The sequence below is a fragment of the Etheostoma spectabile genome, chromosome 7, assembly GCF_008692095.1.
Source record: "Etheostoma spectabile isolate EspeVRDwgs_2016 chromosome 7, UIUC_Espe_1.0, whole genome shotgun sequence".
Classification (NCBI taxonomy): Eukaryota; Metazoa; Chordata; class Actinopteri; order Perciformes; family Percidae; genus Etheostoma; species Etheostoma spectabile.
In genome coordinates, this window is record NC_045739.1 from 17,758,129 (window position 1) to 17,786,026 (window position 27,898).

A 27,898-nucleotide genomic window follows, 5' to 3' on the forward strand; every position below is an offset into this window, starting at 1 on the left:
ATTAAATTATATATATATATATATATACACGCATATAGTTACTGTATGCAAAGTGTCTCACATTGCCATAGGCTACCCAAGCACTGATGGGATCCTCCTGTGAGTCAAAGCTTCTCAGATGTCAAAGCACCTTCATTCAACCAGGGGTTTTCTCACGCATGCGCAGGGGCGGAAGACTATCTCATCGGGGAGAAAAAAAGAAGTTCACACACAAAGCCACGCCTGCGCGGTACGCCTCTCATTACAAGCGAAGTTGCTGCATCTTTTTTAGGAAGCTACATGCTTTATTTCGACACCCAAAGGTCGCATGGTGTCAGGGACGCGCCTAGTCACGGGAACAGTCCGGAGCGCGTTCATGAGGTTCAAGATCGCGCTTTAACAGTGAAGAGTATCAAACAGCGTGCGGGTATCCAACCTAATGGTTTACATTGGGTCACACAACGACCAGTCAATGATTTGCGCCAAGTGTAATTTTTCTTGTCCGGGGATTATCTTGCAAACCTTTTCTATTTTGCACGGGAAGAAACTGACGTAGCAAACTCATCTGTATGATACGGGAGCAGGAGCACACAGTATGGTCCGGGAAACCAGACATTTATGGGTGGGAAATTTACCCGAAAATGTGCGAGAAGAGAAAATCATTGAGCACTTCAAGCGGTGAGTAGAAACACTAATGAGCGACGTGTGTGTGTGTTTTGTATTATAACGACGAGTGCATGGCCAGCATCTCTCTGTTGTGTCACATTTTAGTGAAGTCGGGATGAAGCAGGAGGTTCCCCTGTAGCAAAGTCCCATTTGGCAACTGTGCTGTCAGCTCTCCATAAGCAACAACACTGCGCTGCATTTCAGCTGAGATAAAAAAGAAAGCTGCTAACACGCTTCAAGCACCCAGCTAGCGGACATATGGTTTTGCCATTTGGACAAGGTTTCGAACTTATAGGGCTAGTAATAACTTTAATTGCCGTTTTCATGTTGTGTGGTTGATCATTCACACCATTTGACTTTAAAGAAGCCTACGTTTCCACCTGGTTGCCGTACAGAAAACACGTTTTTCTGTAACAGTCAGTGTAAACAAAGTTCAGCCTACCTGGCAAGCCGCTAGCATTGTTAGACGCCATACATTTCAGTCTGCATTTGGCAGACAGCATGAAGTCTATCGCCGTGTGTTTTTCTGGTGCCTGAGAAAATCAGGGACCGGTGTTTCACTTGACTCTCTGTGAGTTTGTCAGGTCACTGCTTCCAACTAGACCTGCGCACAAAGTAAGGTTAATTCGCGTATGTACCTATCTGAGTGCAATGTAGCTGTGGCAAGAGCCGGGTTGTTTTCCTCCTAGATGCTACAGAAGTCAGTGAAAGCTAAAAGGTGACGCGACATCCACGCTGCTACATTATTGCAAACTGGCTGTGATTGAACAGGGTGCTCTGTGTTAACTGATAAGCAACATTGTAGTAGGCACTTTGTGTGTGTGTGTGTGTGTGTGTGTGTGTGTGTGTGTGTGTGTGTGTGTGTGTGTGTGTGTGTGTGTGTGTGTGAACACATACATGGTTATCTTTGCTACATTATTGCCGCGTAGCTTCCCCCAGCTGCTGACTTGCACAGCCTGCAGCGTGATTTGATTGAAGGCAAATCAGACTACATATCGATATTCTAATTACGATATTCTGATTGAGCTCCACTTGTGATTTTTATTATGGTCTATTGAAGCAGATCAAACCCATGCACCATTTATTGTCATTCGGCTCTTTGTTGTCTTCCTTGGACGGACAAAAATGTAAATATGATTTGATATCACGGTTGTCTGCGCGCTCTCGCCTCTCACTTCTCGGCTGTCAAGGAAATAGCAGCCTGCCTCTCCGTCCATATGTGCTGGAGACCAGACTGCTTAAACATCATAGTCTACCTATATGAGCAACGTTGCCTTCTTTACTGTGTAATAATTATTTTGCTACTCTTGGTCGTGTTGTTTACGGTAGAGGGATGCAGTGAGTGAACTACAAATGTGGGTTGTGTTTAATCCATGCAGCCTTCCACAACGCACAATAATAGGCTACCTAGGTTATATGCCGTTTTATTTACATAAGCCCGTGCTATGATGCGTTTAACGTTATGTTTGGGGGGATGGTGACTGGCAGCATGTTAGTGCAATAGCGGATTGGAAACCGTGTCGGCGAGTCGCTTTTAGCATGCACTCCGCTCCAGCGTTAACCCAGAGGTAGTCAGAATGTGCAGGTGCATGACAGCCCAATGTGTGATAGAAGTCATTGAAGATGGGGGACGGCAGAATGAGTAAGCAGTGTGAACAGCTTTTCTAAAATGGCGTCGGTGGCTGTTCAATGTTGGGAAATGGCATGCCAATAAATTTATGGGCACCCATACTGTCTCCGTCGGACAGCAAAATTACACTCCCGATGGGGGGGGGGGACCTTCGACGACGACGACGACAAGACGACTCAACGCACAATGATGATGGCAGGCTTTGTAACCCCAGACTGGGCTTGCTCATTTCAATAGTCACTTTATAGGTTATTATGTCTTGCACATACTTATTAAGGAAACAATGGAATGCCTACCCTCATATACATCTATTAAAACTACATTAGGCTATATATATATTTAGAACCGTTTTTTTAATATGGGTTAAAAATGTAAAATTATGTTATGAATGTAACATTGCATCAAACGTTATTTTGCTATTAGTGAAACAATAGAAGCCAAATAGACATCCATAATGCATTTGGATTTTTTTCTTTAAACCCACACACAGCCAATCAGGAAATGTCACGTCTCTTTTCATGCCTGCCAAACCTCATATTTGTGCTTTCCAGTAGGTGTAATCTTATGAGCTCACCTTCCTCCTAGAAAACATGCTAATGATACAAAATCTATGCATTTATTAACATGCAATGTGCCAAGGTTTCAAGTCCAGTTGCTGGGTTACTGTTGCCTTGTAAGAAAGTACCACAGAGCAGAAAATAAGAGCCACCTTACCTCCCACCCCTCCACACGCATGCATGCATGCATGCACACACACACACACACACACACACACACGTACACACACACAAGCACACAGGCATACTTAAATTCAGCAGTATGAAAAAAGTCTCATTATTTGCAAAAATTAGATTATTTTCAGTAAGAATTAAAATTGAATACTGTGTTCTAAATTTATAAACGCTTATCCAATATAATTGCTGTTCAAAACCTAGTGATCACCTTGTTTTTTCCATTGTTTTATCTAGATATGGACGTGTCGAGAGTGTCAAGGTCCTGCCCAAGCGGGGTTCAGAAGGTGGAGTGGCAGCCTTTGTGGATTTTGTGGACATTAAAAGTGCTCAGAAGGCTCACAATGCTATCAACAAGATGGGGGACAGAGACCTGCGCACTGATTACAATGAACCAGGCACAATTCCTAGTGCCGCGAGGGGGCTGGACGATAGCTTGACCTTAGGCACTCGTGGCCGGGATGTATCAGGGTTCACAAGGGCGGCAGGGGGGACTGTGTATGGGCCCCCCACGTCGCTCCACAGCAGAGATGGACGCTATGAACGCAGACTAGACGGGTAAGTGGACAAAGTTTCTCTGAAGGCAGGGGGAACCCTGGTTTCGGGTATACACCTTACCTCCAAGCATCTTCCCACCATCTATTAATTTACTTGTTTGGGGGGGGTGGAAGAGGAGAAAAAGAGTTCATGCTCAAGAATTAAATCTTATAGGGATCCCCTCTACAGTCCTCAGAGCGTGGCCAGTGCTCCTGGATTCATACTTTCAGGTACACAGAGATATTCCATAATTGAGAGCATGCTTGTACACAAGTGCATCTATTAGTGAAGGAATAGTCAATAGTTTAGTCTGTTTGAGATTATCTTTGTGATCTTAAACATCTGTGTGATGGGGATATATCATTTGTGGAAAATACGGGGCAAAGATTGGATATCGTAAAATTTCCTAGGATTATTGGAGATTGCTAGAGGGGGCGGGGGGTGGGAGAGAGAGGAAAAAGAGAGAGTGGTCCAGCGGCCATCCCTGGGATTCCCCTAATCTGGAGTTACACGCCCTGCTCGTTGGATTAATTTCACCATTTTTTCCTCATGTAACAAAACAACCAAGAGCATACATTAGATGTATACGACACTATTGTTTGGATTAGTCTAATTTGGTTTTCAATTATCGTGCACACCTTCACTTCGCTCGTGGGCGGAGTCATTTGGATAACCTACACAGGATATCTATACCTCTCTGTTGGATTAACACTGGCCAAACACCTTAAGGATATGCTATCATGCTAAAGGTATGGGTTGCTTTCTTGGTTCTTTTTTTTATTATTTTTTATTTGGGATTATTGTCTAAAATCAGGGCATTACAATTTGAGTGCTGGGAGACCTCTACTGGTGATCCAATTTAGTAGAGACAACAGAAACAAGTGAGCCAATGACTTTTTTTTCCCTGTCTTATTTTTGTGGAGATTATTTTTTACTTTTCAACGACTGAGTCTAACAGATTTATTAAGGACCAACATGGACTATGTTTGGATCGTACAATTCAAAGAAGAATGCTGGAAATTGAGACTGGAAAGTTACTGTTGGAGATAACATGTCTCATGTCTGTGGATTACCTGCTTCTTACCTGAACATGGAACTATAATTTAACCTTGGATACAATCACATGCGGAATTGGAGAACAGAAGTTTCACCCAGACACTGCATTACCCATTGACTCCGCTTCGGTTTGGACTGCATGCGGGCTCTTCCTCTTGTATAGGAGGTTGAAAACAGACATGAACATCCATGAGCTTCAAAACTGTTATAAATGTTCTCCACCCTGGGAATGTATACGCTGTAACGCTACTACGAACAAAAATCTGGATTACCATTAAGAGACATGTTCTTTATTCTTGATCTGTCATGGCCAGATTTCCCTCCCTCTGCCAAAGGAATTTGACTACTTTACTGCTGTGCACAGTGTGACCAACATGGAATGTGCAAGACTTCACAAATTGAAGATGCAAGACTGAATTTTTCCATCATTGCTGTTGTGAAATTAATGGTGCACTACTTACGGAAGAGGGTCTCCTGGATATCATGTATTTATTTTACTGGACTCAAGTGCAACACAGATTCCCCCCCCCCCCCACACACATTTGGATGGATATATGGACTCATTGACATTTACTAGCATACAAAACATTCTACCCTGGATTTGTACAAGGCCAAGTTTGTTTTCATAATTTTAATTAAAACACTAATTAAAGTACGTGTGGTTCACCGCCCTGAAGATGAGGATTACATTTTAAAATTTTTCCCTCTCCGCTCAACATTTTTGCCCATTTTTTTCTGCTCACAAAGTTCTATCTCCCTAGATTGTATTTGGAATTATAGGTCAAGTTACCACTCTCTCAAAAGGTTGGTATGTCCTGCCCTGTGTATTATAGCTGTCCTCTCTAACCCGCTAGTTTGAACCCCTGTCTCTCTCCTTTTCCCCCACTAACCAAAGTAGCTGGTACATAGACTGCTATTATTGCCTGTGTCTATATGCAGAAATCTGTATTTTATTCTTTATTGTTTTCCTTTTCTCTTCCTCTCACCTGCCCCCCCCCCAATTCTCCTTATGATGAATAGATCCATATTTCAGCTATTATTTATGACTAGTGATTTTAGTAAAACTCCCTTTTTTAATTTACTCACTGTCTTAATACAGTTAAAAGACTGGGCTGTGGAATCTTATAAAGATTCAACGGATTTGGAGACTTAACGATCTGTCCCACACTCATATTTAAGATATGTGCAGTGAAAAGTGGGGCCGGCAAAGTACAAATATGATAATTAGAATAGGAATACAATCAAGTAATAAAGATAAAGGGATGCATTTTTTTTAGATTAAAATTAGAAATGTATTTGTGCAATGTGTAGATTTCCTAATTTCTCTGAAAAAAAACAGTGAGACAGAATGAAATGAATTACATTTTACATATTTAAATGCTTCTAATTTGAGCTTTGTCAAGGTCAGTTTAGGATTTTTATGTCAGTATATTTTATTGTGAAAGTGATCAGTTAATTAATATTTAACAAAAAAGTAACAAGAAATTTGAATTTAATGATTTCAAGCGGAAATACCAAACATTTGCTGAATTTTCTACTTTTTTCGGTTGTATATCATTTTAAATATCTTTTAGGATAAGGTTTGGACCGTTGGTTGGATTACACAAAATCTTAATTGTAACCTTTAGCTTCTGGGGAAAACATTGGCAACAAACACATTTTATAAACTAAATGATTGATTGTTTGATTGATTAATTAAAAAAAACAAAAAACTATTCCACAATAATTAAAATAACTATTAGTTTCTGGCCCAGTATCTTTTGTTCCTGACCTTTTAGCTATGGTTTTAAATGTTCTCAGCTTCCTTTTTATGGCACAAGTGTAGAATATGAATACTGAATAACCTGTGACAGGGTGCAGTTTCAAAATTTGATTCTTAAACTTTTGAGAGATATAATGCATTTGAGGTTATTCTTTCGGAATTTTGATTCATATTATAGAGTTGACCATAGTCATTGTCCGGCAGTATGCAGGTAGAGAGATTACATCCCTCCAAAGTCCCTGACTGGATTTAAACGTCTCCATGTAGGGTTTTAAAAACCATAATTGCTACGAGACGGTAGAAATTTGCCAACAGTCACAGATTTTTCTCTTTGATTTATTTTGTGGAATCTATGTCTTTTTGATTGCTGATTATATTAGGGTTGTAGTCAATGTTGCAAATCAATAAGCAGGACTGATTCATGGCAGTGCTGGCTTTACAGGACTGCTGCTTCAGTTTGATGGATTACCTCAATTTGTATTTATTCAGTGGATTAACCAAAAATAGACATTCCAATTTGTTTATTTTATTTATAAACTGATTTTCAATTGAGTTTTCAGTAGTATCAGTACTATTATATAAAATGATAGTGACAGAAGCCCACCCCCAAGCTCCGTGGTTTTTGCTTTATGCTGCAAGGACCACAGGGTGCCCCACAGCTGCACAGTTTAACGGTTGGTTTGCACAGCAGAAGAATATTTAACAATGAAGTAATTATAAAAAGGTTTTGGAAATTCTGAATTAAATTGATATACATGTGTTGCTCCCACATGACTGAGCCTCCACATAAGACACATTTTTAGCATGCTGCTGAAATGCATCCTTACAATTATGGTGTTCACATAATCCCAAAATAGTTGGTGTGTTCAGCATGCACCAGAGCAGACTAGAATTCAAACACATGGACATTCTGCCAAAAGAGGTCTAAATGAATTATTTTTAAGCTCCATGAATAATGTTGAACCTGTTTTGTGTAAAGTGAAATTGAAGGCCATCTATTGAGCAGTGAGCCTGCACCACCAAATTAGCATTTTCGAGAGCATCTAGGGGTCAAGGTAATCCATCAATTTCACAGCAGACATCATTATACCATAGATGTTATTCATGAATCCAGCACACAGATGATTAAATCAAATAAGCTGAAACAGAATTTACCCCTGACCCGCTGTACTTTCTGTATAGCGTAGTGGAATACAGACAAAGTGCAAGTGTCCTAAACCAATTTATCCTCAACATCTAGGAGACTATGTGCATCCCATGCAGTATTTTGTTCTTGTGCTCCATGGCAAAAGCCTTTGTTGGAAAGACATAATGAAAGACTTCCATTTATGAGCATATAAATGGGTGTTAATAGTGCCTATAGGTTACATTTATGTCAAATGTTTTACGGATGAATATTTCCAGATTGGCCGCATCAAATAAGTTAATATAAAATAATTGCTCAGTAACTCCCTCTGCACACCCTTAAATCCAGTCACAAATTGTCTTTTGTTGTAGACTCAGTTTAAAAAAAAAATTGAGTCATATATCCTTGAAAAGGATAACATATATTTGTTGGGGGGAAAAGGTAAAAGGGTTTAATATTTGGCACAAAGAGTTAAGAGTAGGGGATGAATATAGTCTTATCAAAGTCCTCAAGTATGACGTGAATATGAGTAACATATTCCTTGTCAGTTGTAAAGGTCAGGTTGGGCAATTTAAGAAACTCATTTTATGGATCATTTACCAAAATGCCTTTTAGGACATCACAGGGCGTCAGCGATGCAGAGGAAGACGTATATTTGATAGATATAGCAGCAGCCTCGTGTTGGCACCTTGGTTGACCCGTTACTTTCTAAAACTCAGACTAAGTATGAGGAACCGTTTCCCTATTAACTGGTATACAATTTCCTACATCATCCAAAACAATAAACACTACACTGCACTTTTTGTGTACATTGAAGCACAACAAAGTTGGAAAATGATTAAAAAGAGACAAAAAAAATAAAAGAGCCTAAAAAATGCGTTGATGAAGGAAGTAATTACAAATGTTTGCTTGAGATTCAAAACAAAAAACATTGTGCACTCATTTTCACTGTTAAGAAAACACTAACCAAAGGCTGTTGCCAACTTCAATTTAATGAGAGAAACCTCTTCAGAAGTTTCTCCATATTGAAAATATCTTGGATTTCTACTTACCGTTCTTTGTTGGCATCGACAGTTTTGGCTTAGACGGTTTAGCAGCATGCAACCCAGCAAGAAGAAAAAACTGCATACAAACATCTTTACACAGATGTACTCAAAACATCTTGGATGGTCAAAATCGATCAAAGAGCCAAAAGATTTGGATGCCTCTATCAATTATCAGCAAGGGCAATTTGTAAATTCCACTTTGGAAATTGATTGGATTTTTTTCTTCAAACTTGACATGATAAGCTTAATTTCACCCTCAAAGGAGACAGAGCATATTAATTTATTGAAAGTTAAGTTCTAGTTATGGGATACGTTCTTTGAAAGTAGAAATTGGCTGGAAAAATTGGGAATGGAATAGGAGGTAGTGAGCGTCTTAATAGGTTGCCCCAACTCAAACCAAGGAAGTTGTAGTTGTATGATATGGACATTACATAACTACTGTACAACAAAATGCTGTTTACATGGTTGGTTTTATCAACCATACGAACATCATTTCTGGTTTGATCTACATTACCTTCTAGTTTTTCCACATAGAAAGCTTTGATTTCATTAGTATTTAGTTTAACATTAGCACTGCAAAGGTGTTTTACCATTTTGAAATTTGAGGTTTGTTTTCCATTCAAATCTGGCACTGCCTTGAGTCTTAATAATCTTCCACTCTCTTGTTTGAACTGGACAAAGAATAAAACGTATTCTTCTATTTAAAAAACCAGTACAATGAGGGTTTGTAAGTGTTGTTATATTAAACCATATTCCGCCCTGTGTTGGAACATCATGGCTAATTTTCCGTTCTAATGAGATCTGGATTCAAACAGTGGTAATTGCTGTCCTGTCCTGCTCATTATGGGGAGTTGGGTAATATGACTGCTGTAATGACACAGCAGTCGCATTACTAAATTAAATTCTGATTGCTTTATTCAGAACGAGAATGTTCGGGTCTGAGGAGAATGTCCTTATTAGCACTGTTTCTGGTGTGCATCTTCATTAAAGATGCTTTAAAGACCTTTTTTTCAGGAGAATAAGTGGAGTCAAATTGTATAACATTATAAACAAAACAATAAGGTAATAAGTCACCTTCAAAAAACCTTCAATAAAGCCTCTCTGATAAAAATAAAACGCCTCTGTTAGAGTTACAAGACCAGAATGACTAGACAATCTATAAAGTCTCTCGTGTAATTCCTTTTTTTTTTTTTAATAAGAAAGTTTTGTGCAACTATGTTATATCCTACAATTATACTTGGAAATTGGCTAAAGATTTCTGTTCGATTAAACAAGAAATGCATGTCTTTTTCTTAAAACCCCTTGTGATTGTCCTATGCTGATTGCATTGTTAATATAGTGTGTTGCATTTTACAGTGTGTATCTGTGATGCTTAAACTGAGAAAAACAATGAATGAACACATCTGCATTCTAAGAAAAGCAGTTTTAAACTAAATAAGCTTAAAGCTTGTTAACATTTATAAGCCGTTGCATGAACATGTACCTAACAGTGGTTAGGTAAATTGTTGGTATGTTGGCATAGTATCTGTTACAGTTCATCTCCAAGTCATAAACAGTTTAGAAATGCTTAGTTGTCTCAAGCATTTTATCATTCAAATCCCCTTGTAATTCAGTCTGCAGGCTGAAAAATAATTTTCTCTTTAGATGCTTGAAAACTACCCTTCTCCAAACACTTTGGTGTACTGTCTATTTGTCTGTCTAGTTAAGAAAAGCCCACCAGAGACACCTAATAATTTTCATTGCCCAATGTTTGATGCTAGCAGTGTTTTTAAATGACTTGAATGGAACTGTAATGTGTTGTTCTCTCTTCCTGTTTGTTAGAACGGCTGAAAGTCGGGATCGGGCGTACGATCACAGTGCCTATGGACATCACGAGCGCCCTGGTAGCAGTTTTGAACGCCAGCGGCACTATGAAACAGACTATTATCGTGATGCAAGAGAGAGGACTCTAAGCACAGCTGGGAGCGGGTCTGGTACCTCCACTGGAAGTGGTACAACTGTATCGTCAGGAGTCAGTGGAACTATCGTTAGTGCTGTGGCTGGCAACACGGGAAAAGGTGGATCAGCAGGGGTCACGACAGGAGGAAGCGGAGGATCTACATCCAGCGGGGTTGGCTTCTACCGTTCCCACAGCAGGAGCCCTTGTCGCTTTGAGACGCCAGAGCCTCGCTATGAGTCTCGGGCCAGGGAACCCTTTACTTTGGCTAGTGTGGTTCACAGGGACCTTTACAGGGAGGACAGGGGTCGGCGTGGGGAGCGGTCGTACCGCCATAGTCGTAGCCGGTCACCACACTCAACACATTCGCGAAATGCCTCTCCTCAGCGACTGGCAAGTCAGGCTACCCGCCCTCCACGCTCCCACAGTGGGTCAGGCTCTCACAGTCGCTCCTCCAGTTCAGACTCAGTCAGTAGTACCAGCAGCAGTACGAGTGGCAGGTGAGTGAAGCGCTCAAAATTTCTACCTTTGTGCATCGTTGTTGTTTACCTTTGTGCATCTCAGGCTTAAACAAGTGCTGGATAGAGTACTAAGTATTTTTAGAAAGAAATCTGCACTCTGAATGTGGCTTGAAATGATTGTAAACACTTATTTCACAGAATCTAACAGTACTTGTTTAAGTTAATTGGACAGACTCAAAGTTGTTTTCTGCTGTTACCTGAGTCCAGGTCACAGTGGTAGCAGGATGGAGTTTTTGATAAGGCTAAAACAGAATTAATGACTGACATTCCCAAGTATTATTGCAGTGTCTTTGCCTTTTATACTATAATACAATATACAGTATAATATAAAATATTGCCATTGTATATTATTTAAAACAACTTTCTGAGATTATGTCGATTCAGCTTTGATAGTTTTTCTCAGATTTACCAAAAATGTGTTCATGTGGACCACTCACGTTTTTGCAAAGCAGGAAAATTATGTAAACAATGTCACTGGGATACATTTTTACCACTCAGCAAAACCTACAAAGGAGGAGATCATAGACCATCTAAGTGTGGCTGAATAAACAAGTCTACTTTTCCCAAATGTGGACTTTGATTGCCATATGGGGCAAAAAGGTTTTCAGGAAATGTGCCTGTAATCTGTGTATATTTTCTTTTTAAACCGAACATGGCCGGTATTTGTTTTAGCTCAGTTTTTAGGTCAAAACACAAGCTTTGCCAACAAGCAAAGACTTGCTTGTGCATTTAATATCTATCACTGGTTAGTGGGGATGCCTATCAAGAATACTTTGTTGCTCAATATTCCTTGAAGCAGAAGCTGTGGTTTATACCATTAACCGTTTCAAAGACATCATATCTCCTATACTTTGCCATCATGTCTGTTTCGTCAGCAGATAGTATAGCAGATTGCATACAAGTATCTGTTAGAAAAATGATTTGGGAGTATTACTATACAACACTCCATCTTGATTCCCCTCATCAGGTTTGAAAGCTGTTTGTATCCATATATGGGCGTTGGCGCCACCTTGAAAGATGACTTCACTTTAAAGGTCAATTATGGGTTTTTACCAGCACTATCATTTCTAATTCAGTGGCATAACATAGGTTGTAAATGTGCAATAACTTTAAAGCAGTGTTCTGTGCGCAAGTTTCTATTTTGCCCATTTTTGTATGATCATTAATTAATTTTTCAAATGATTAATTGGTTTTTGCAAGGTTGATGGTTGAGTAGTTTGGAGTCAACTTCTGGAAAATTACTTTTGCTGCATGTACCTGCTACACTGACACACTTTTTGGGTTGGTAAGGTTTGATTTAAACTGGTTTATTATTGCTGTTCAAATTTTGGATTAAGTCAAGGTCTAGATGGCCATCATCACAAAAAGTGGATGTCAGTTCTGTTGTTGATGTTAGTTTATTTGCTAATTTAGATGTTTTTGTGCACTGCCGAGAGCTGCTGCATTTGTTGTAATGATATTTGCATCCAGGTTCTTGTAAATGTATTGTTTTTTATTAGTTGATTTAGGGTTAGTGTTGAGGAGTAATTGTGCAAGCAATGCATAAAAAAGAAAAGGTTGCAAGTGAGGTTTGAATTTTTAAAAACTGTCCCTGGGTTTTACAGTTTCACACATTCCCCTCGCTCCCTCTCCATTTGTTTATTTTTTTGATAACTGCATCACCTTTGGACACAGCAGAGTCCACAGCTCTGTACGACAGTAGTGACACATGTGGTTTGACAAGGTAGTGCTATGGGGGGAATTTCAAGAGACGGCTGGTATATTTTTCTCACTGCCTACCTCTGTGTATGTGTAATGGCTCCCCCCCCTCCGTGAGATCCAGTTGGAACTGGAAATATCTGGCCAGTGCTGGCTGCCTGCCCACTCCCACAGGCCAGGCTCCGTCAGCAGCACTTCCGGGAGAGTCTGAGCACAGGAGGAGAAAGTGAGAAGGAAATAAACAGCAGAGGGCCTAGAAAGCTGAGACAGTCATTGGGATTGCTTGAGAGGAAAAATGTGCATCAGGCAACCATGCATTTGCTACTGACAAGCAAATCCATCTTCTTATATTGATTACCAGATATGTTGTACACATTAGGGAGAAAGAGGGTGTTTTTCTCCTCTTCTGCTGAGAAATTGTGGTTTTTAAATCATAGAAAGACCCATTCACAGTGCATAGCAAAATCTTTTATGCAAATACACTCTCTCTCTCTCTCTCTCTCTCTCTCTCTCTCTCTCTCTCTCTCTCTCTCTCTCTCTCTCTCTATAGATATAGAGATATATATATATATATCTCTATATATATATATATATATATATATACACATATATATACATATATATACACATATATATATATATATATATATATTTTTACTCATTTAATGCAATATGTAATCAAATCCTTCTTTTTTGCCCTGCTGATTGGACAGAGCAAACACATTTTGTCACATTTTTTTCAGTCAGCAAAAATCACTGCTGTTAATATAGTAATACTGCATTTGGCTTTTATCCAGTCTATGAATGATTTGTAATTTCTCTCAATTATTACACTTAGTATATTGCTGCAAAATGATAAATCTGTATACAGTATATATATTCATAGCAATTTATGATTTCATTGAGGTAAAAATAACAATAACTAGATTCTTACTTTTTAGGGTAGGCAAACGCAGCAACTAGTCCCTCCAGGATTTCGCTGCCTTTTTTTGAGATTGTTGAAGCCCAAAATGCATGATTTTGCTGGAGCTTTTGTAAATTGTGATAAAAGTCTTGATGTCTTTTGTTTGTTGCAGTGAAGTTGTGGGAGAAAGTCGCAAACAAAGTTGCAATTTTGTATAGTTTTTCAAAAATAAAAATGAAACTTGTTTTGAGGAGGATAAAATTACGCTTGGCTGAGTTTTACTAGGAACCTTAACAAAAAGGCTCAGGGTGCTGCAAATGTTGGTATAATATGAAAATGGCTGGTGGATTTAAGACAGAAAATATTTAATTAATCAAATTTGAACATGTGTCAGTGGCTTGTTGATTTTTGCATTGTTAGTTAATTGCCTGGCCTGGGCTTGGACACATATTCATACGGTTTGATAAAGTACTTATTGGACTTTAACTTATCATTGCACTTACAATAACAATTGTAGATATCCTCGATTTAGGTCATCCTGCATGTCTCATCTCCGGTTTTTCCTGCATCCATCGTGTTTCAGCGGCTTCAGAGTGAAAAATCGTTACAGCGTACATTGATGTTAAAATGTATACAAATTGCCAGGAAGGTCTGAAATGTTTTGCATGGTCTTTCGCTGTACGTTTTGTTGGTAAATGAGAGATGTTCGAGTCACACAAGTCTCGTCTTCATTGCAGAAACAAGGAAATTAATTTGGCAACGTACATGTGATGTCAACCCGTTCTCATTCCCGCTTGGTCCGTGGCTATTAGAGTCACATACTGATACAAAGTTTGGTTGAAGTCGCGCGAAACTCTGGTTATTGGTCCAATTTTCGGAAAAGTTGCGGTGATTGGTCAAAATTGCGGGTTGCATCAAAGTTGCTGTGATTGGTTGAATTGATGCAATCACAACATTGCAAAATCCTGGAGGGACTGAACAACCAGTGACAGCAACAGAAAAATAACTACCTTTTGATTGTACATTGATAATAATATTTACAGATTGTGAAGCTTGCAACAACATCTAAGTCCATGTTCCTTTTTTTGCTCCAGTGATTCTAGCAGTAGTTCAAGTGATGACTCCCCAGCACGTTCAGTGCAGTCTGCTGCTGTTCCTGCACCATCAGCACTTCCTTTATCCTCCCTTGACAAGGATGAACCACGTAAAAGCTTTGGCATCAAGGTCCAAAATCTTCCTGTGCGGTCTACAGGTTAGTTAAAAGGGGCTCATGCCGTTGCAAGTTTTTTTTTGCACAAATATAAGGGAATTTTATTTCTGTACATCCCTCAAATATTGACACGTTTTAGTTAAAATTGATTACCAATAGTTTATTTTAATAATAACCTGTTACTTTTTCAGTGTACAAAATTAATAAAACATTTGATCTGTTAACTACAGATACAAGCCTGAAGGATGGTTTGTTCCATGAATTTAAGAAACATGGAAAGGTCACATCTGTACAAATCCATGGCGCTTCAGAGGAGCGCTACGGGCTTGTCTTTTTTCGCCAGCAAGAGGACCAAGAAAAAGCACTTGGAGCATCAAAGGGAAAGCTTTTTTTCGGCATGCAAATCGAAGTCACAGCCTGGAATGGCCCTGGTAAGTTCTGATTATTGACTATATTGCAGCACAAACAAAACAAAAAAACGCACAAGGTTTCAATAAGCACATTTTTCAGAGACCGAAAGTGAGAACGAATTTCGGCCCTTGGATGAGAGGATAGACGAGTTTCATCCAAAGGCCACACGGACATTATTCATCGGAAACCTGGAGAAGACCACCACCTACCATGACCTGCTTAACATCTTTCAACGCTTTGGAGAAATAGTGGTAGGTAATCAGGTCATACATGCAATGCCATTGCACAGTTTGAAATGATCATACTTAGTGACAGCTTATTTCTGTTTTCATTATTGTGTAAAGGATATTGACATTAAGAAGGTGAATGGAGCCCCACAGTATGCCTTTTTACAATACTGTGACATTGCCAGTGTCTGTAAGGCCATAAAGAAGATGGATGGGGAGTACCTTGGTAACAATAGACTCAAGGTGAGAATTATCACCTTAATTTAAAATCATGGCTTTCCTACCACATTTTTGTCTTTCACAACCATAAGTATTATTTATGAGCGTGGTTTGTATAAACCGTTCTGTAAGTTAACTTCTATTTGACATTTTTTCCTTCTTCTTTTTCAGCTGGGCTTTGGAAAGAGTATGCCAACAACGTGTGTTTGGTTGGATGGATTGGCGTCAAACACAACTGAGCAGTTTCTCACTCGTCATTTCTGCCGCTATGGACATGTTGTCAAGGTAAGTCTGTTCATTTTCTCCCTCACAGTTACCCTTTGTTTACTTTCTGGCACCTTTGGACTCTTATTTTCTCTGTCTTTCACAGGTTGTATTTGACAGAATGAAAGGAATGGCTCTTATACTGTATAACAACATTGAATATGCACAAGCTGCTGTCAAAGACACAAAGGGGTGGAAGATAGGGGGCAGTAAAATTAAGGTAACTGAAACAAAGCTTTGCTTGAAAATTTTGCTCTGTAATTTTGTTGTGTTCTTATTGGCTGACATGATGTAGAAAATGCAAGTTACCCTTCTTTTTTCTTCAGGTGGATTTTGCCAATCAGGAAAGCCAGATGGCTTTCTATCGTTCAATGCAGGCATCTGGCCAGGATATTCGAGACTTTTATGACATTCTCTCTGAAAGAAGGTTTGTGTAGTTTCCTTAAGGGATACTTTTTTTGCCTCTATACTGTCTAATGTTAAACCTAACATTATTGATGCCAAAGTATGATGGGAAAAAAAAGCTTCTTTTTTTAAATTTCTTGGCAGGGATGATCGACGAACTCAATATGAATTTCAAGCAGAAAGACAATATTATGAAAATGTACGAACGCCAGGAACATATACTGAAGATCCACGTCGCAAATACCCTGCCAGAAGTCGGGAGTTTTACACTGAATGGGACCCATATCAGGGAGATTACTATGATCCACAATACTTTGAAGACCCCCGGGAATTTCGAGAATACAGAGCTGACCCTTATGAGCAGGACATTCGCAAATACAGCTATTTGCAACGGGAACGTGAAAGAGAAAGGGAGCGCTTTGAAACAGATCGTGGACGTGATCATGGGAGGAGGACCATTGAGCGTAGCCAAAGCCCATCTCACATTGCCTCTCGTCATCCTGCCAGCCCTACTGCATCTCCTTCACTCTCCGAGAGGATACCAAGTGATTCAGATCGGCGTATTTGTTGCCAATCTTCTGAAAGAAGTGGTAGCTGCAGTTCAATCTCACCACCCAGATTCGAAAAACTTGAAAAAGCACGCACTGAAAGATATAATAAAACTGAAAAACTTGAGAAGGATCGAGTCTTTGAAGTTGAAAGAGGGAATTTGGTTGAAAAGGAGAAGCGGGCTGGGCGTAAAGATCGAGGGGACAAGGACAAAAGTGAGAAACAGAGGCTTAAAAAGCTAAAAGTTGCATCACCTATTATCCAAGCATGTGAGACAGAACCTGAACTTGATCGAGATGTAAGCCCCGAGTCCGTCCTTCGAAGTAAAAACAATAAAATTCCAAAGGAAGGCTTGAGCAAAGGAAGGTTAGACCTTCTGCCTTGTGTTGTGCAATTGACACGCGTCAAAGAAAAAGAAGGAAAATTGATTGGTCAATCTGTCCAAGAAAAACAAATACCGAGGGGTGGAAGTGACAGTCCTAGATTGGTATCACCTTCAGCTGACCAGAGGAGTCCTCCATTCCGCCCAGAACCATCAAAAAGTGATATCTATAAGCATGGAAAGGTACCTAGACACAAAAATATGCACAGTTGTGTGGAGGTTATTGACAAGGTTATTGACAAGGATGCTAAAATAAAATCCAAAAAACATGGAAAATCTGAAATGGGATTTGACAGTTGTATTTCTGTGGATATCGATCGTTTGGCTGCAAGGAAAAGGCGTTTTGAAGACTCCGGGAAAACTGATCGACATAAGAGAACTAGTGAGGAGGAACTTGTTAGACCTGGACTTCATAAACTATGGAACAATGCTAAGGAGACAGATTTAGATAAGAACGTTTTGATAAAAGGGATGCATAAAAAAGAGCACCACAAGGATAAATGTGTCCGAATGGTTTCAGTTAGCAGTCCTAAAGATGGGCGAGACTGTGAAAGCAACTCTGTAGGCTTTTCTCTGGAGCAGCAGTCACAGCCAGGGGAGCTGCCAGAAGATTCTACAGATCAGTTGGTCTCTCCCTACCTTAAAATGGATTTGGAGGGACCCAAAAGTGAAAACCGCTCCATTCTCACAAAAACGTTAGATGATGGCAGCCTTGATTTGGATGAATTAAATGAACAACAGAAACAAGTTTTGCCTGAAAACGAACGTGGAAAAGGGAAGTGCATGGACTCGGATGACGGAGATGAACACTTTGTGCACATTGACCAGAATGTTTGCGCAAATCCAAGTCTATGGCTCCGACCTAAGCTTGGTGATCCTGATAAATTAGTCAAGTTTGAAAACCCAGCAAGTAATGAGACCCATGACTTTGAAAAAGATTATATAATACATGATGTTCCGAAACCAATTCAGGATATGGCCAATGATGACTTCTCTTCCAATAAACGAAAGAAATTAGAAAATTTTGACTTTGAAATAGTCACTGCAAAAAGAGAGCGCAACTATCCAAGTTCCCGAATGTTGAATGAAGACATTTATCAGAGTATAACCTCCTCAATAGGACATGGTCACTTTGCTGCAAATGAGGAAGATGAAACTGCCCAGATTTCTGTGGCCATTATAAACAAAGAAAGAAAATCTTCTCCAACAACAGACGAGAGATTTTCACACACTGAGTCATTGAAAAACAGTTTGGGCCTGACAGCCACACATTTTCAGTCTTCTGACAGTGAGCTCCCAAAGCTTAAGACAACCTTGCTTGGCTGTGATGAGGAGTTAATGCAACGCTGGGAAAGACAGATAAAGTCTGATTCACTTAGAATGGAAATGACTTTCCCCAGTGATATTGCAAAATGTGAAACCACCCGCAAACGCCTTGGCCAGGATTTGGAACCTGGAGAAGTGCAGTCTGATTCAGATGATGATGGAGAAAAGCACATCTCTCCCAAGTCCAATAGTTCCTTGTCTTATATCCTCAGGGAACGTGACGAGAGGATGACAGACCTGAAGCTTTCAGGCTCATTGGAAAAGAATAAGTTTTATTCTTTTGCATTAGATAAAACTATAACTCCTGATACTAAAGCACTCCTTGAAAGAGCCAAGACACTGTATTCCTCTCGAGAGGATAATTGGTCCTTTCTCCCATCACGCTTTCCAACCTCCCACAGCTGTACAGATAAAGACAAAGTGAAGCTTGCACCTCGACCAATTCCTTCTTGGTATAAGAAAAAGATTCGTACTGACTCTGTTGAAAAGATGCATGATAAAAAGGAGGAACTTAAGCCACAGGACCACGAGCGACAAGACCTGTTTGCCTCTCGCTTCTTGCACAGCTCAATCTTTGAACAGGATTCCAGGCGTTTGCAGCATCTTGAACGTAAAGACCAAGATTTAGAAACTGGAGTAGGCATGCCTTTTGCTAAGCCAGGTGCAACTGAGGCACAGCCGGAGTCTGGAGTAAATGACATGCCACAAGAGCCCATAGTGCTTTTCCATAGTCGATTTTTGGAGCTTCAACAACAAAAGGACAAGGACCATCTTCCACCTGATACTGAGAATGATTCAATAGTGGTGGAGATTAAAAGAGATGAAGTGCAGCATTGTGATAATGTGTTGTCTGAAAAGGAATCTGAGCCAGCACTGAAGGTTGACAAACCAACCAGCCCCCCATTAACCTTGTCAGTTTCACCATTTGTTCATTCCCCAAAAGAAATGTCTTCATCAGAAAATAAAGAATTTTTAGCTCCATCCTCAGATCAACCTGTGTCATTTGTCAAAGGAGAAACCGTAGAGCCAGTTCTGGAGGAATCTCCATCTCATTCTTTTTCTATGGAAGACTTCAAACCAGTTGCTCCTAAGCTAACCATAACCCCTCCTTTCGTCCTTTTGGGGCCGGAAAATGAAATGGAAACAAAAGAGTTAATTGAACCCGTAGCAAAAAGTGGAGAAACTTTGACAGTGGAACATAATCCTCTTGTGGAAGATAAGCCTCCAACTCCTGGTGCTTCCCTAAGTGGTTTTGAGAGGGAGACTGCTGAATTTACCTACACTGAATATCCAAAGATTGAAGAAAAATCTGAAATTAAGACAGAACCTAAAATAGAAAATCCTGAAACAAAACATTTTGAGGAATCTCAGAAACCTGAGACAGATTGTGAGGCATGTATGCCAGAGCTAGAAGCTGAAATAAAACCATTACCAAACCGCAGACAGCCCAAGAGTAAAAGGGCAAAATCACTTTCATTATTACGTACTTCCCAACCTTCCCAAATTGTTGCCACTGAGAAACCTCCAACACGAAAGAGTGAACGAATTGACAGAGAGAAACTCAAAAGGGCTTCATCTCCTCGGGCAGATGTAACAAAAGCATCAGTTGAGTACAAAGCCACTTCCAAGTCCCCGATTCATGCATCAGATTCTGAGCAAAACCTTGAGTCAAGTTTGATCCATGGTAGAACACGTCGCAGGAATGTAAGATCAGTCTATGCCACGCTACATGAAGACGACCAAGCTGGCAAAGAGGTGGTTGAATCATCACGCTCCATGCGCAAACGTAATGCTGATAAAGAACCATTACAGCAAGATATTCCAATTCCATCTACCAATACAAGGCGAGGACGCCCACCTAAAAGAGGCGTCAAACGAGGTGAAGATGTATCACCCGTTAAGGGGGATCAGCAGAAAGTAATCGAAGAAGACACAGAGGTCAAAGATTCTACTACTGTAGAGGTTGTAAAATCCTCTGAGGGGTGGCGTTCACCCCGCACACAGAAAGTGCAACAAACACAATTGACTTTATCTGCTCCTGTTAACAAGAAAGGAGGTAGAATAGACAAACAGTCTGGGAGTGCTACAGTACTAGCTGAACAAGCTGATCTGGCAAGTCATGATGAATCAGAATTTAATCCAAAAGGGGATTCTGAACTGTTTGTGAAGCTGTCAGAAAATGTGGAAAATGCAAGCTCACCAGTGCACAGAATGGAGAAAGATTTGAAAGATTGTGGTGGAAAGAAATCTACTGTTGGGGATATTGAAAAGGTAGACACCAGCTCCTCTGAGAGGAGACAACTGCCTGAAAAGAGTGTTAAAATGAAAACACCTAGGCTGAAAAGAAATACCAAGCAGGTCACAGAAGATAAATCACACAGCTTAAAAAATCTTGAGATTCGTGTAAGCCTTGATGACGTTAAAGTTTTGCTTCGTTCAGAGGACGATGAGCCGGAGTCATTTGAAGCTTCCACATTTACAAAAACCAAGACAATAGTAAAAGAGAATGCAGAAGCAAAGATTATAGGCTTTCCAAAAGAATCAAAAGAACTTGATGAACAGGAAGACAGTCTGTCAGAACCTGAACTTCCTGCTGATCCAGCGGCTCTCTTAGCACGGCAGATGGAACTAGAGCAGGCAGTTGAAAATATTGCCAAACTTACAGTTGAGCAACCTCCTCGGCCGTATAAGGAACCACCTTCCGAGCAGCCTACAATATTGCCTCCTGTCGTAGTAGAGCAAGAAGCTGAGGTTGAGGAGGAAAAGCGAGCTAATCCTGCAAGCGAAACTGAACTTGCAGCTGCTATTGATTCCATTACAGCTGAAGAAACATGTGCAGACGCAGATGGTTTCACAGCTCCTCCTACTTACACTGCTCTTGTTCCTACCCCTGAATCTTTGACATCCCCCTCCTCCAACGAGATTATGGAACCTGAAACACACATGGTGATTAACAATATTCTTGCTGCAGACTCAGATGATGGTCCTCTGACACCGAGCCCAAAGGGGCAAATTGCAGAGTCTAAGGTAGCGGAGGATACCTCTCTTCTTGAGACACCAAAGAAAACGGGCAGAGTTAGAGCCAAACCCATTAAGAAATCGAGAAGTCGTAAAGGTGCAGCAAATAAGAAAGGGGATATTGCTGCAGAGGTTTCACAACCAGAGCCCTCCCCAGTCAAGTTACCGGAGTCGATCCCAGAAGACCCAGAAACTAAAAATTCACAAGCAGTTACTGCTACAGCTGGTGCATCTGCAGCAGCTTCTGTGGTCACTGCTGTTGCAACTTGTAGGCGTGATCTTACAAGTGCTATAACTGTAGACACGCCAAAAGAGGCAGAACAGCCTGAAGTTGAACAACCTGTACCAAAAGAATCTGCCTTTTATTCAGGACCAAGCAACATATCAAGTAGTAAAAAGAATCCCCAGGCAGAAAAGCCATCTACCCCTACTCCTGCCCCTGCCCGCCCACAACCTATATCCCAGTTTGGCGTTCCCCTGCTGCGGCCCGCCAAAATGCCACTTTCGCCAGACTGGCCTCCTAGTACAGAAGAAAGTAGAATTTATATTGCTCCTTCATGCCACGTTACAGTGGTAACACCTCCACCAGCATCAACTGCACTTGGGACCCCTTCAACAAATACCCCCATGCCTCCTGACACAAAGGCCTCGGATATTGACCCTAGTTCCAGTACCTTAAGAAAAATCCTGATGGAACCTAAATATGTATCTGCATCAAACAGCAATTCTATACCTACTACTATGGTGACATCTACATTGTCAGATCCTTTGCGGATGTCAGAGAATGAAAATCCCTCTGTTTCGGTGGGTTCAAGACAGTTACATCCCGAAGAGAGACCACCTTTACCCCCCCAGCCCATACACCACAAACCCTTCCCACTGACAGAGTCCCAACAGAACTGTGGAGAGAAGATCCAGCATACAGTTATTTCTCCTGCTACCTCAGTAATAAGTCGAATTCCAATGCCTTATGATACAGAGGAAACTCCCCGAATTTCCCTAAGCAACCGAAGCATTGGCTTGTCTGTTCCCAAGCAAAAATTTAGATCCAACTCTAATGAAAATAATCGCTACCATTGCATGGATATAGTAGAAGATGGGTCCAGAGGGCGCTCTGTTGTTGAGACCACTCCCTACAGTACAGGCTCCAATTCTGGCCTAAGGGTAAATACATCAGAGGGCGTTGTTGTTTTGAGTTATTCAGGTCAGAAAACTGAAGGACCTCACAGGATGAGAGCCAAAATTAGTCAAATTCCCCAAGCCAGTGCTGGTGATATAGAGTTTCAGCAATCAGTGTCCAAATCTTCGATAAAGCAAGACCCACTCATCACATCATCCCAGTCGCCTACCCCAAAACTAGCCCCAACCCCTACAGCTTATGGGCACACAGGGGTTCTCTTGACAAGCCAGTCTTATAACTCTCAACCTGTCATTTCCAGTACAAAGCAGGAGAGTCTTGGATGTGACAAGTCTGAAGCCCCGTATCACACCACATCACAGGGTGGCGTTGTAAAGATGTACCAACAGCCAGTTAGTTCTCCCCAAGTCTTGATGTACAACCAAGCTGTGATACAGCAACAGCAGGCCAAGAGAGGGCCGGGGTCTGAACCTCTGCCAAAAAAGATGGACATTGGCAAAGCTGTTCAGCAGTCTAACCTAAGTCCAGTAATGAGTCCACACCACCCATCACTACCTGGAACCCGCATGAGCCCCAGCCCTAGCATCCCAACTGATCGGTCTGCTCTACACCTAAAGCAAGAACCTCAGTCCCCACGAACAGCTGTCCACTCCCCTTCACACTTTGTCAAAGCCTGTCCTCCAAGCAGTTCTCCTAGAGGAACTTCTGTCGTTCTGGGTCATGGCATGCCACCAATGTCTACATATCATTCTAGTATGCATCACCCACACTCAGAACAGTCCTCTGTCATAATTCAACCTCACAGTGTCACTCAGGCAATGGCTCACGAAGCCAGGATGAACACCCCACCAATGTCTGGGATAAACTATGGAAGGCGAGGTGATTCCCTGTCTTCATCACACCCAGGTCCTCCACAGCGCTCAAACACACCGCAGCCTAATATCATCCGAGATTTGGTACTTCAGTCTCATTCTAGTCCCAATAGGTCAATATCAGGTGGTGGTGGCAGCAGTGTAAGTGAAGAAGACCCCAGACACTTTAACCAAGCTCTTAGTAGATCTTCTGCGCCCCAGCTCCAATCTGATGTTATAATGATTAATAGTGATCACCGAGGGCTCCACCCAAGCATACGCATGGACCAGTACAGAGACATGCACCAGCGCATCCTCATGCACCAGCAACTGGGAGAGCAGGCGGCTGTTGAAGCAAGACAGTCACGCACCTCAGAGACTGGAACGTCTTTAAGCAACATCTCTGGGCCTTCAAAGGGTCCTATGGTGGGAAAGAGCATTGACCTTTCTGCAAAAGAATCTGTCAAACCACCAGAAGGAAAGCTGATACATCCATCCTCCAACGAAAGTAGAATCAGGGGAGTCCATGCATCTTCTCCTGTCCTAGTGTCATCTCACCCACATGGGGTTCAGCTGATACATGCAGGAGGTGGGGGCTCTTTTCCAGTATATCGGGAAATGCGAGGATTTCCTTCCCAGTTTCCAGGACATCTTTCATCGGGACACAACCTGGCTAACCAAGGCATTGCGTCATCACAGGTCACTTAATATGCTTATTATTGACATTCTGCAAATATTTTAGCATTGTAATATGCATCATGTATAATTGTATTTTATAGATCATATTCGTATACAAAAATAAAATGTGCATAACTATTAAGTGGATTATGTATTTTCTCAATCAGGTCCTGCCAGAGCCTGAGTTGAGTTACAGGGGTAAAATGTCTCAATCACACGTGGGAGGAAGTGATTCCAACTCTGAGGGTTCCCATCTTCGCCATGCTACCTCTACAGATCTTTCACACATTTCTCGAATATCACAGGATACGGTCTCCCCCTCATACCAGTCTCCAATGGCGTCTCCTATGAGTCTTACTCATAAGCCAGATCTAACTCTACAGAAAGGCCCTCCAGCCTTCCTGTCAACACCTTCGCAAGCAGTACCCCCATCAAGTTCTCTGCATCCTAGACCTGATGCTAACCTGGAACATTCGGGACATCGTTCCGTTGACATGGTGCAGCTTTTGACGGTAGGAAGACAGATTGACAAGCAATGTCCTACATGGAATATGTTTTCAAGACAATACCAAAGAGGAAAATATTTAACATGTAATGTTTTTGTTGTACAGAAATATCCTATTGTATGGCAAGGCCTTTTGGCACTGAAGAACGACCAGGCTGCTGTCCAGTTGCACTTTGTTTCTGGCAACACCATACTGGCCCAGCGCTCCTTGCCGCCAACAGAAGGAGGTCCTCTTCTCCGTATTGTCCAGAGGATGAGGCTTGAGGCTTCCCAGTTGGATAGTGTGGCACGCAGAATGACTGTAAGTACTTCGGTTTTTACTAAATCAGGTTCTAAAGTTTCAATCAACAATATTGATCAAATGGAGACTTAATTGGAAATCGTGTATCATTCTTAAATGAATTAGACTTATCATTCATGGCAGGTGAAGAATGACTACTGTTTGCTCCTGGCACTACCCTGTGGTCGAGACCAAGAAGATGTCCTTGGTCAAACCCAAGCTTTGAAAAGTGGCTTTATCACCTACCTACAAGCCAAACAGGCAGCTGGCATCATCAACGTGCCCAACCCTGGCTCTAATCAGGTCTGTGGTCCTTTTAAACTTTTTTTGTTCTACCTTTCTCTTTTAATTGTGTCTGTGTTTTACAATTAAAAATCACAACATTTAGTTCAGTCTCTAATTGTTACTTTCATCTTTTGATTCACAGCCGGCTTATGTGGTGCAGATTTTCCCGCCGTGTGAGTTCTCGGAGAGCCACCTCTCGCGCCTGGCCCCGGACCTTCTCAACAGCATCTCCAGCATTTCCCCTCACCTCATGATTGTCATTGCTTCTGTTTAATTACCTCCATTTCTTTCCTGAACAAAGCCAACACCAGCCCTTTTGGACTTGTCCAGTTTTATAAACTGGAATTGCCTCATATTTGAGTTTTGACTTTTGTTTTTCTCTTTCACTTCACCAAGTCCTTAAGTCACTCAATGACATCGAATTCCAAAAACTATACCTTTTACAACGAGGATCTGAAGGGTCAAACGGGGATTTTTGATGATCATTTCAGATTTTTTGATTTTGATTTTTTTCATTTCATTTTTGCCATTTTTGGAGGTGTTGTCCATAGCCTTTTCTAATTCATAGCACCCATAAAGCTATGGATTGAGACCCTCCTATGGGATATTTTTTACCTTCATAAAAGTGATTGTGAATTTTTATTTTTTTTATTTTTTAAAGACAAACAATTTGAGAAGTCATTGCACTATGTTAATGAAAAAGTTGTAAACTCTGTACAGATTTGAGTATAAAATGATACATGTTATGGAATTACTCTCATGATCAGCCATGCTTGTGCAAGATAAAAGAAAATCATTGCCTGGAAAATGATAAAGAATCATTTCAGCCTGATCAATCATACTGCTTTCGCTCCTTCACCATCAGCCAACTTCTACGTCATTTCCGGACTCAACTCTCCATCCCGAAGTGTTCCCTGCCCCAGGAACTCATGAGGGGACGTTAAGAGTTGTACAGTTCACACTCAATGCCTCAACTGGGGACTATGTAAAGAATATTTAATTTGTTTATTTTTGTTTGCATCTTTAAGCCGAAGGGTATTGTGGACAATTGTGAAACTGTAAATATTATAAATATTTAAAGACTGAAGCAATGTGGAGAGACCAAGTGAATTATTTTACAAGACAGATCATACAATGTTTTCTTTCTTTCTGTCTTTCTTTCTTTCTTTTTTTCATTGAGCATGGGCAAGAAGGGGAATGGTGGGAAGGATCTGTTCAGGATCCACGAGTGATATTGAAGAAAAGAAAAAAATATTTTTAAAATTGATTCTGTGCCAAAACGTCTTTTGCAAATGCTCTACACACGCAATGTAAACAAAAATTGACCAGAACCTATTTTCATATGTGACTTTGTATTTTGTCCCGTCAGAGGGCAGACTTAATTCCCTTTTTTTTGTATTGGTCATCAACCCAACTCTGTTACTACAGTGATTTTACATTATGAAGTTGTATCCTCATTTTGAAGGAAACCTTGTGTTGTAAGGGTTGCTTTCTTTCGTTTGTATTCCTGTTCTCCTTCACCCTGATGTGGTCCTTTACTGCCCCCTGCTGTCTGAAAATCATCCTCACATATTAAGCACTGCATCCTGAGGTCATTTAAGCCATGACTTCATGACAGATGTGCTATAGCATGCTTTATTTTCAAATCTTAAAGGGTAAACTGAAATCATAAAGAATGTGACTTGAACTTGACATCATGCCGCTAATGGATGTGTTTATCATCTGTCTCCATCGCTCCCCTTGACTGTCTCCTTGAGCCAAGCTGTAAATAGTAATGTCCTTAATCTGTGCTCTTATGTATTTTCACCTTCATAATTGTCTTTATTCAGGGTCCTTATTTTTGTTTTGTGCAACAAAACAAAGCAGTCTGAAAGAGACGGGAGATAAGGTGTGTGAAACCGATGCTGAAAGTAAAACCAGGCTTGTCAGTTTTGTGGTGTAAAGATTTCTATGACTGCAAGCTAAATACTCTCATTGTTATGTTGAAGGCACTTATAATTTTTGATAAACAAATGAGAAAAAAAACTTTAAACAGTGATTAATATGAAAACTGTCTTTTGATCAATCTTCATTTTGAGTGTATTTTGCTGTTCCTCTATGAGGACATTTTAAACTGTAAAATAAATGGTTGTTTAACTTACTTCTGGAGATCATTAAATGGTCTTTCACTCTTGGTTTGGGTTTTTATGACTTGCCTTGAGAAATTGTTATTTTAATGGTTATTAATAAGTTATTTTGATGCACTGACTTGTGAAAGATTTTTCCAGAATCTTGAATTGAAGAAATAGGATCACTGTAATACAAAATATGCAAGCTATTCTGTTCATTGTCTGGAAGCTTTAACTTCTGTGTCTCTGTAACAGGTTGTAATAGTTTATATAGTGAACATACGCTAACTCAGTGTTTCTCAAATGGGGGTCCGTGTAGCCCTAGGGGTACTTTGGAGTACTGCTGGGGGTAAGTGAGATTTCTTTTTGAAATGTTAATTTAAAACATATCAGTCATGCATTATTCCCTGAAATAATTATACTATAATAAATTCATTTAGTTATAAATGT

The 27,898-nt window shown here is 40.6% G+C and overlaps 1 protein-coding gene across 2 annotated transcripts; it reads left to right on the forward strand.

The window, feature by feature from the left end:
• Positions 1-258: 258 nt before the first annotated feature.
• spen (spen family transcriptional repressor) lies at positions 259-27,480 on the forward strand. Of its 2 annotated transcripts, none has more exons than XM_032520474.1 (15): positions 259-657; positions 3,244-3,564; positions 10,355-10,969; positions 14,687-14,844; positions 15,033-15,233; positions 15,313-15,464; positions 15,558-15,683; positions 15,831-15,944; positions 16,030-16,143; positions 16,250-16,350; positions 16,473-24,291; positions 24,438-24,782; positions 24,882-25,076; positions 25,182-25,358; positions 25,483-27,480. In XM_032520474.1, exons 1-15 carry the CDS (start codon positions 575-577, stop codon positions 25,612-25,614), a joined length of 10,653 nt encoding a protein of 3,550 aa, XP_032376365.1. In that variant the 5' UTR covers positions 259-574; the 3' UTR covers positions 25,615-27,480. The 2 variants fall into 2 exon arrangements, with proteins under 2 accessions (XP_032376365.1, XP_032376366.1); XM_032520475.1 differs by having other exon boundaries at positions 25,200-25,358.
• Positions 27,481-27,898: the final 418 nt, after the last annotated feature.

Bases quoted from the DNA above. Each gene is read 5' to 3' on its own strand.
- spen (XM_032520474.1), top strand. From the start codon at position 575: ATGGTCCGGGAAACCAGACATTTATGGGTGGGAAATTTACCCGAAAAT. The intron at 15,234-15,312 runs GTAAGTTCTGAT...CACATTTTTCAG, and splicing joins CACAGCCTGGAATGGCCCTG to AGACCGAAAGTGAGAACGAA. The intron at 24,292-24,437 runs GTCACTTAATAT...TTTCTCAATCAG, and splicing joins AAGGCATTGCGTCATCACAG to GTCCTGCCAGAGCCTGAGTT.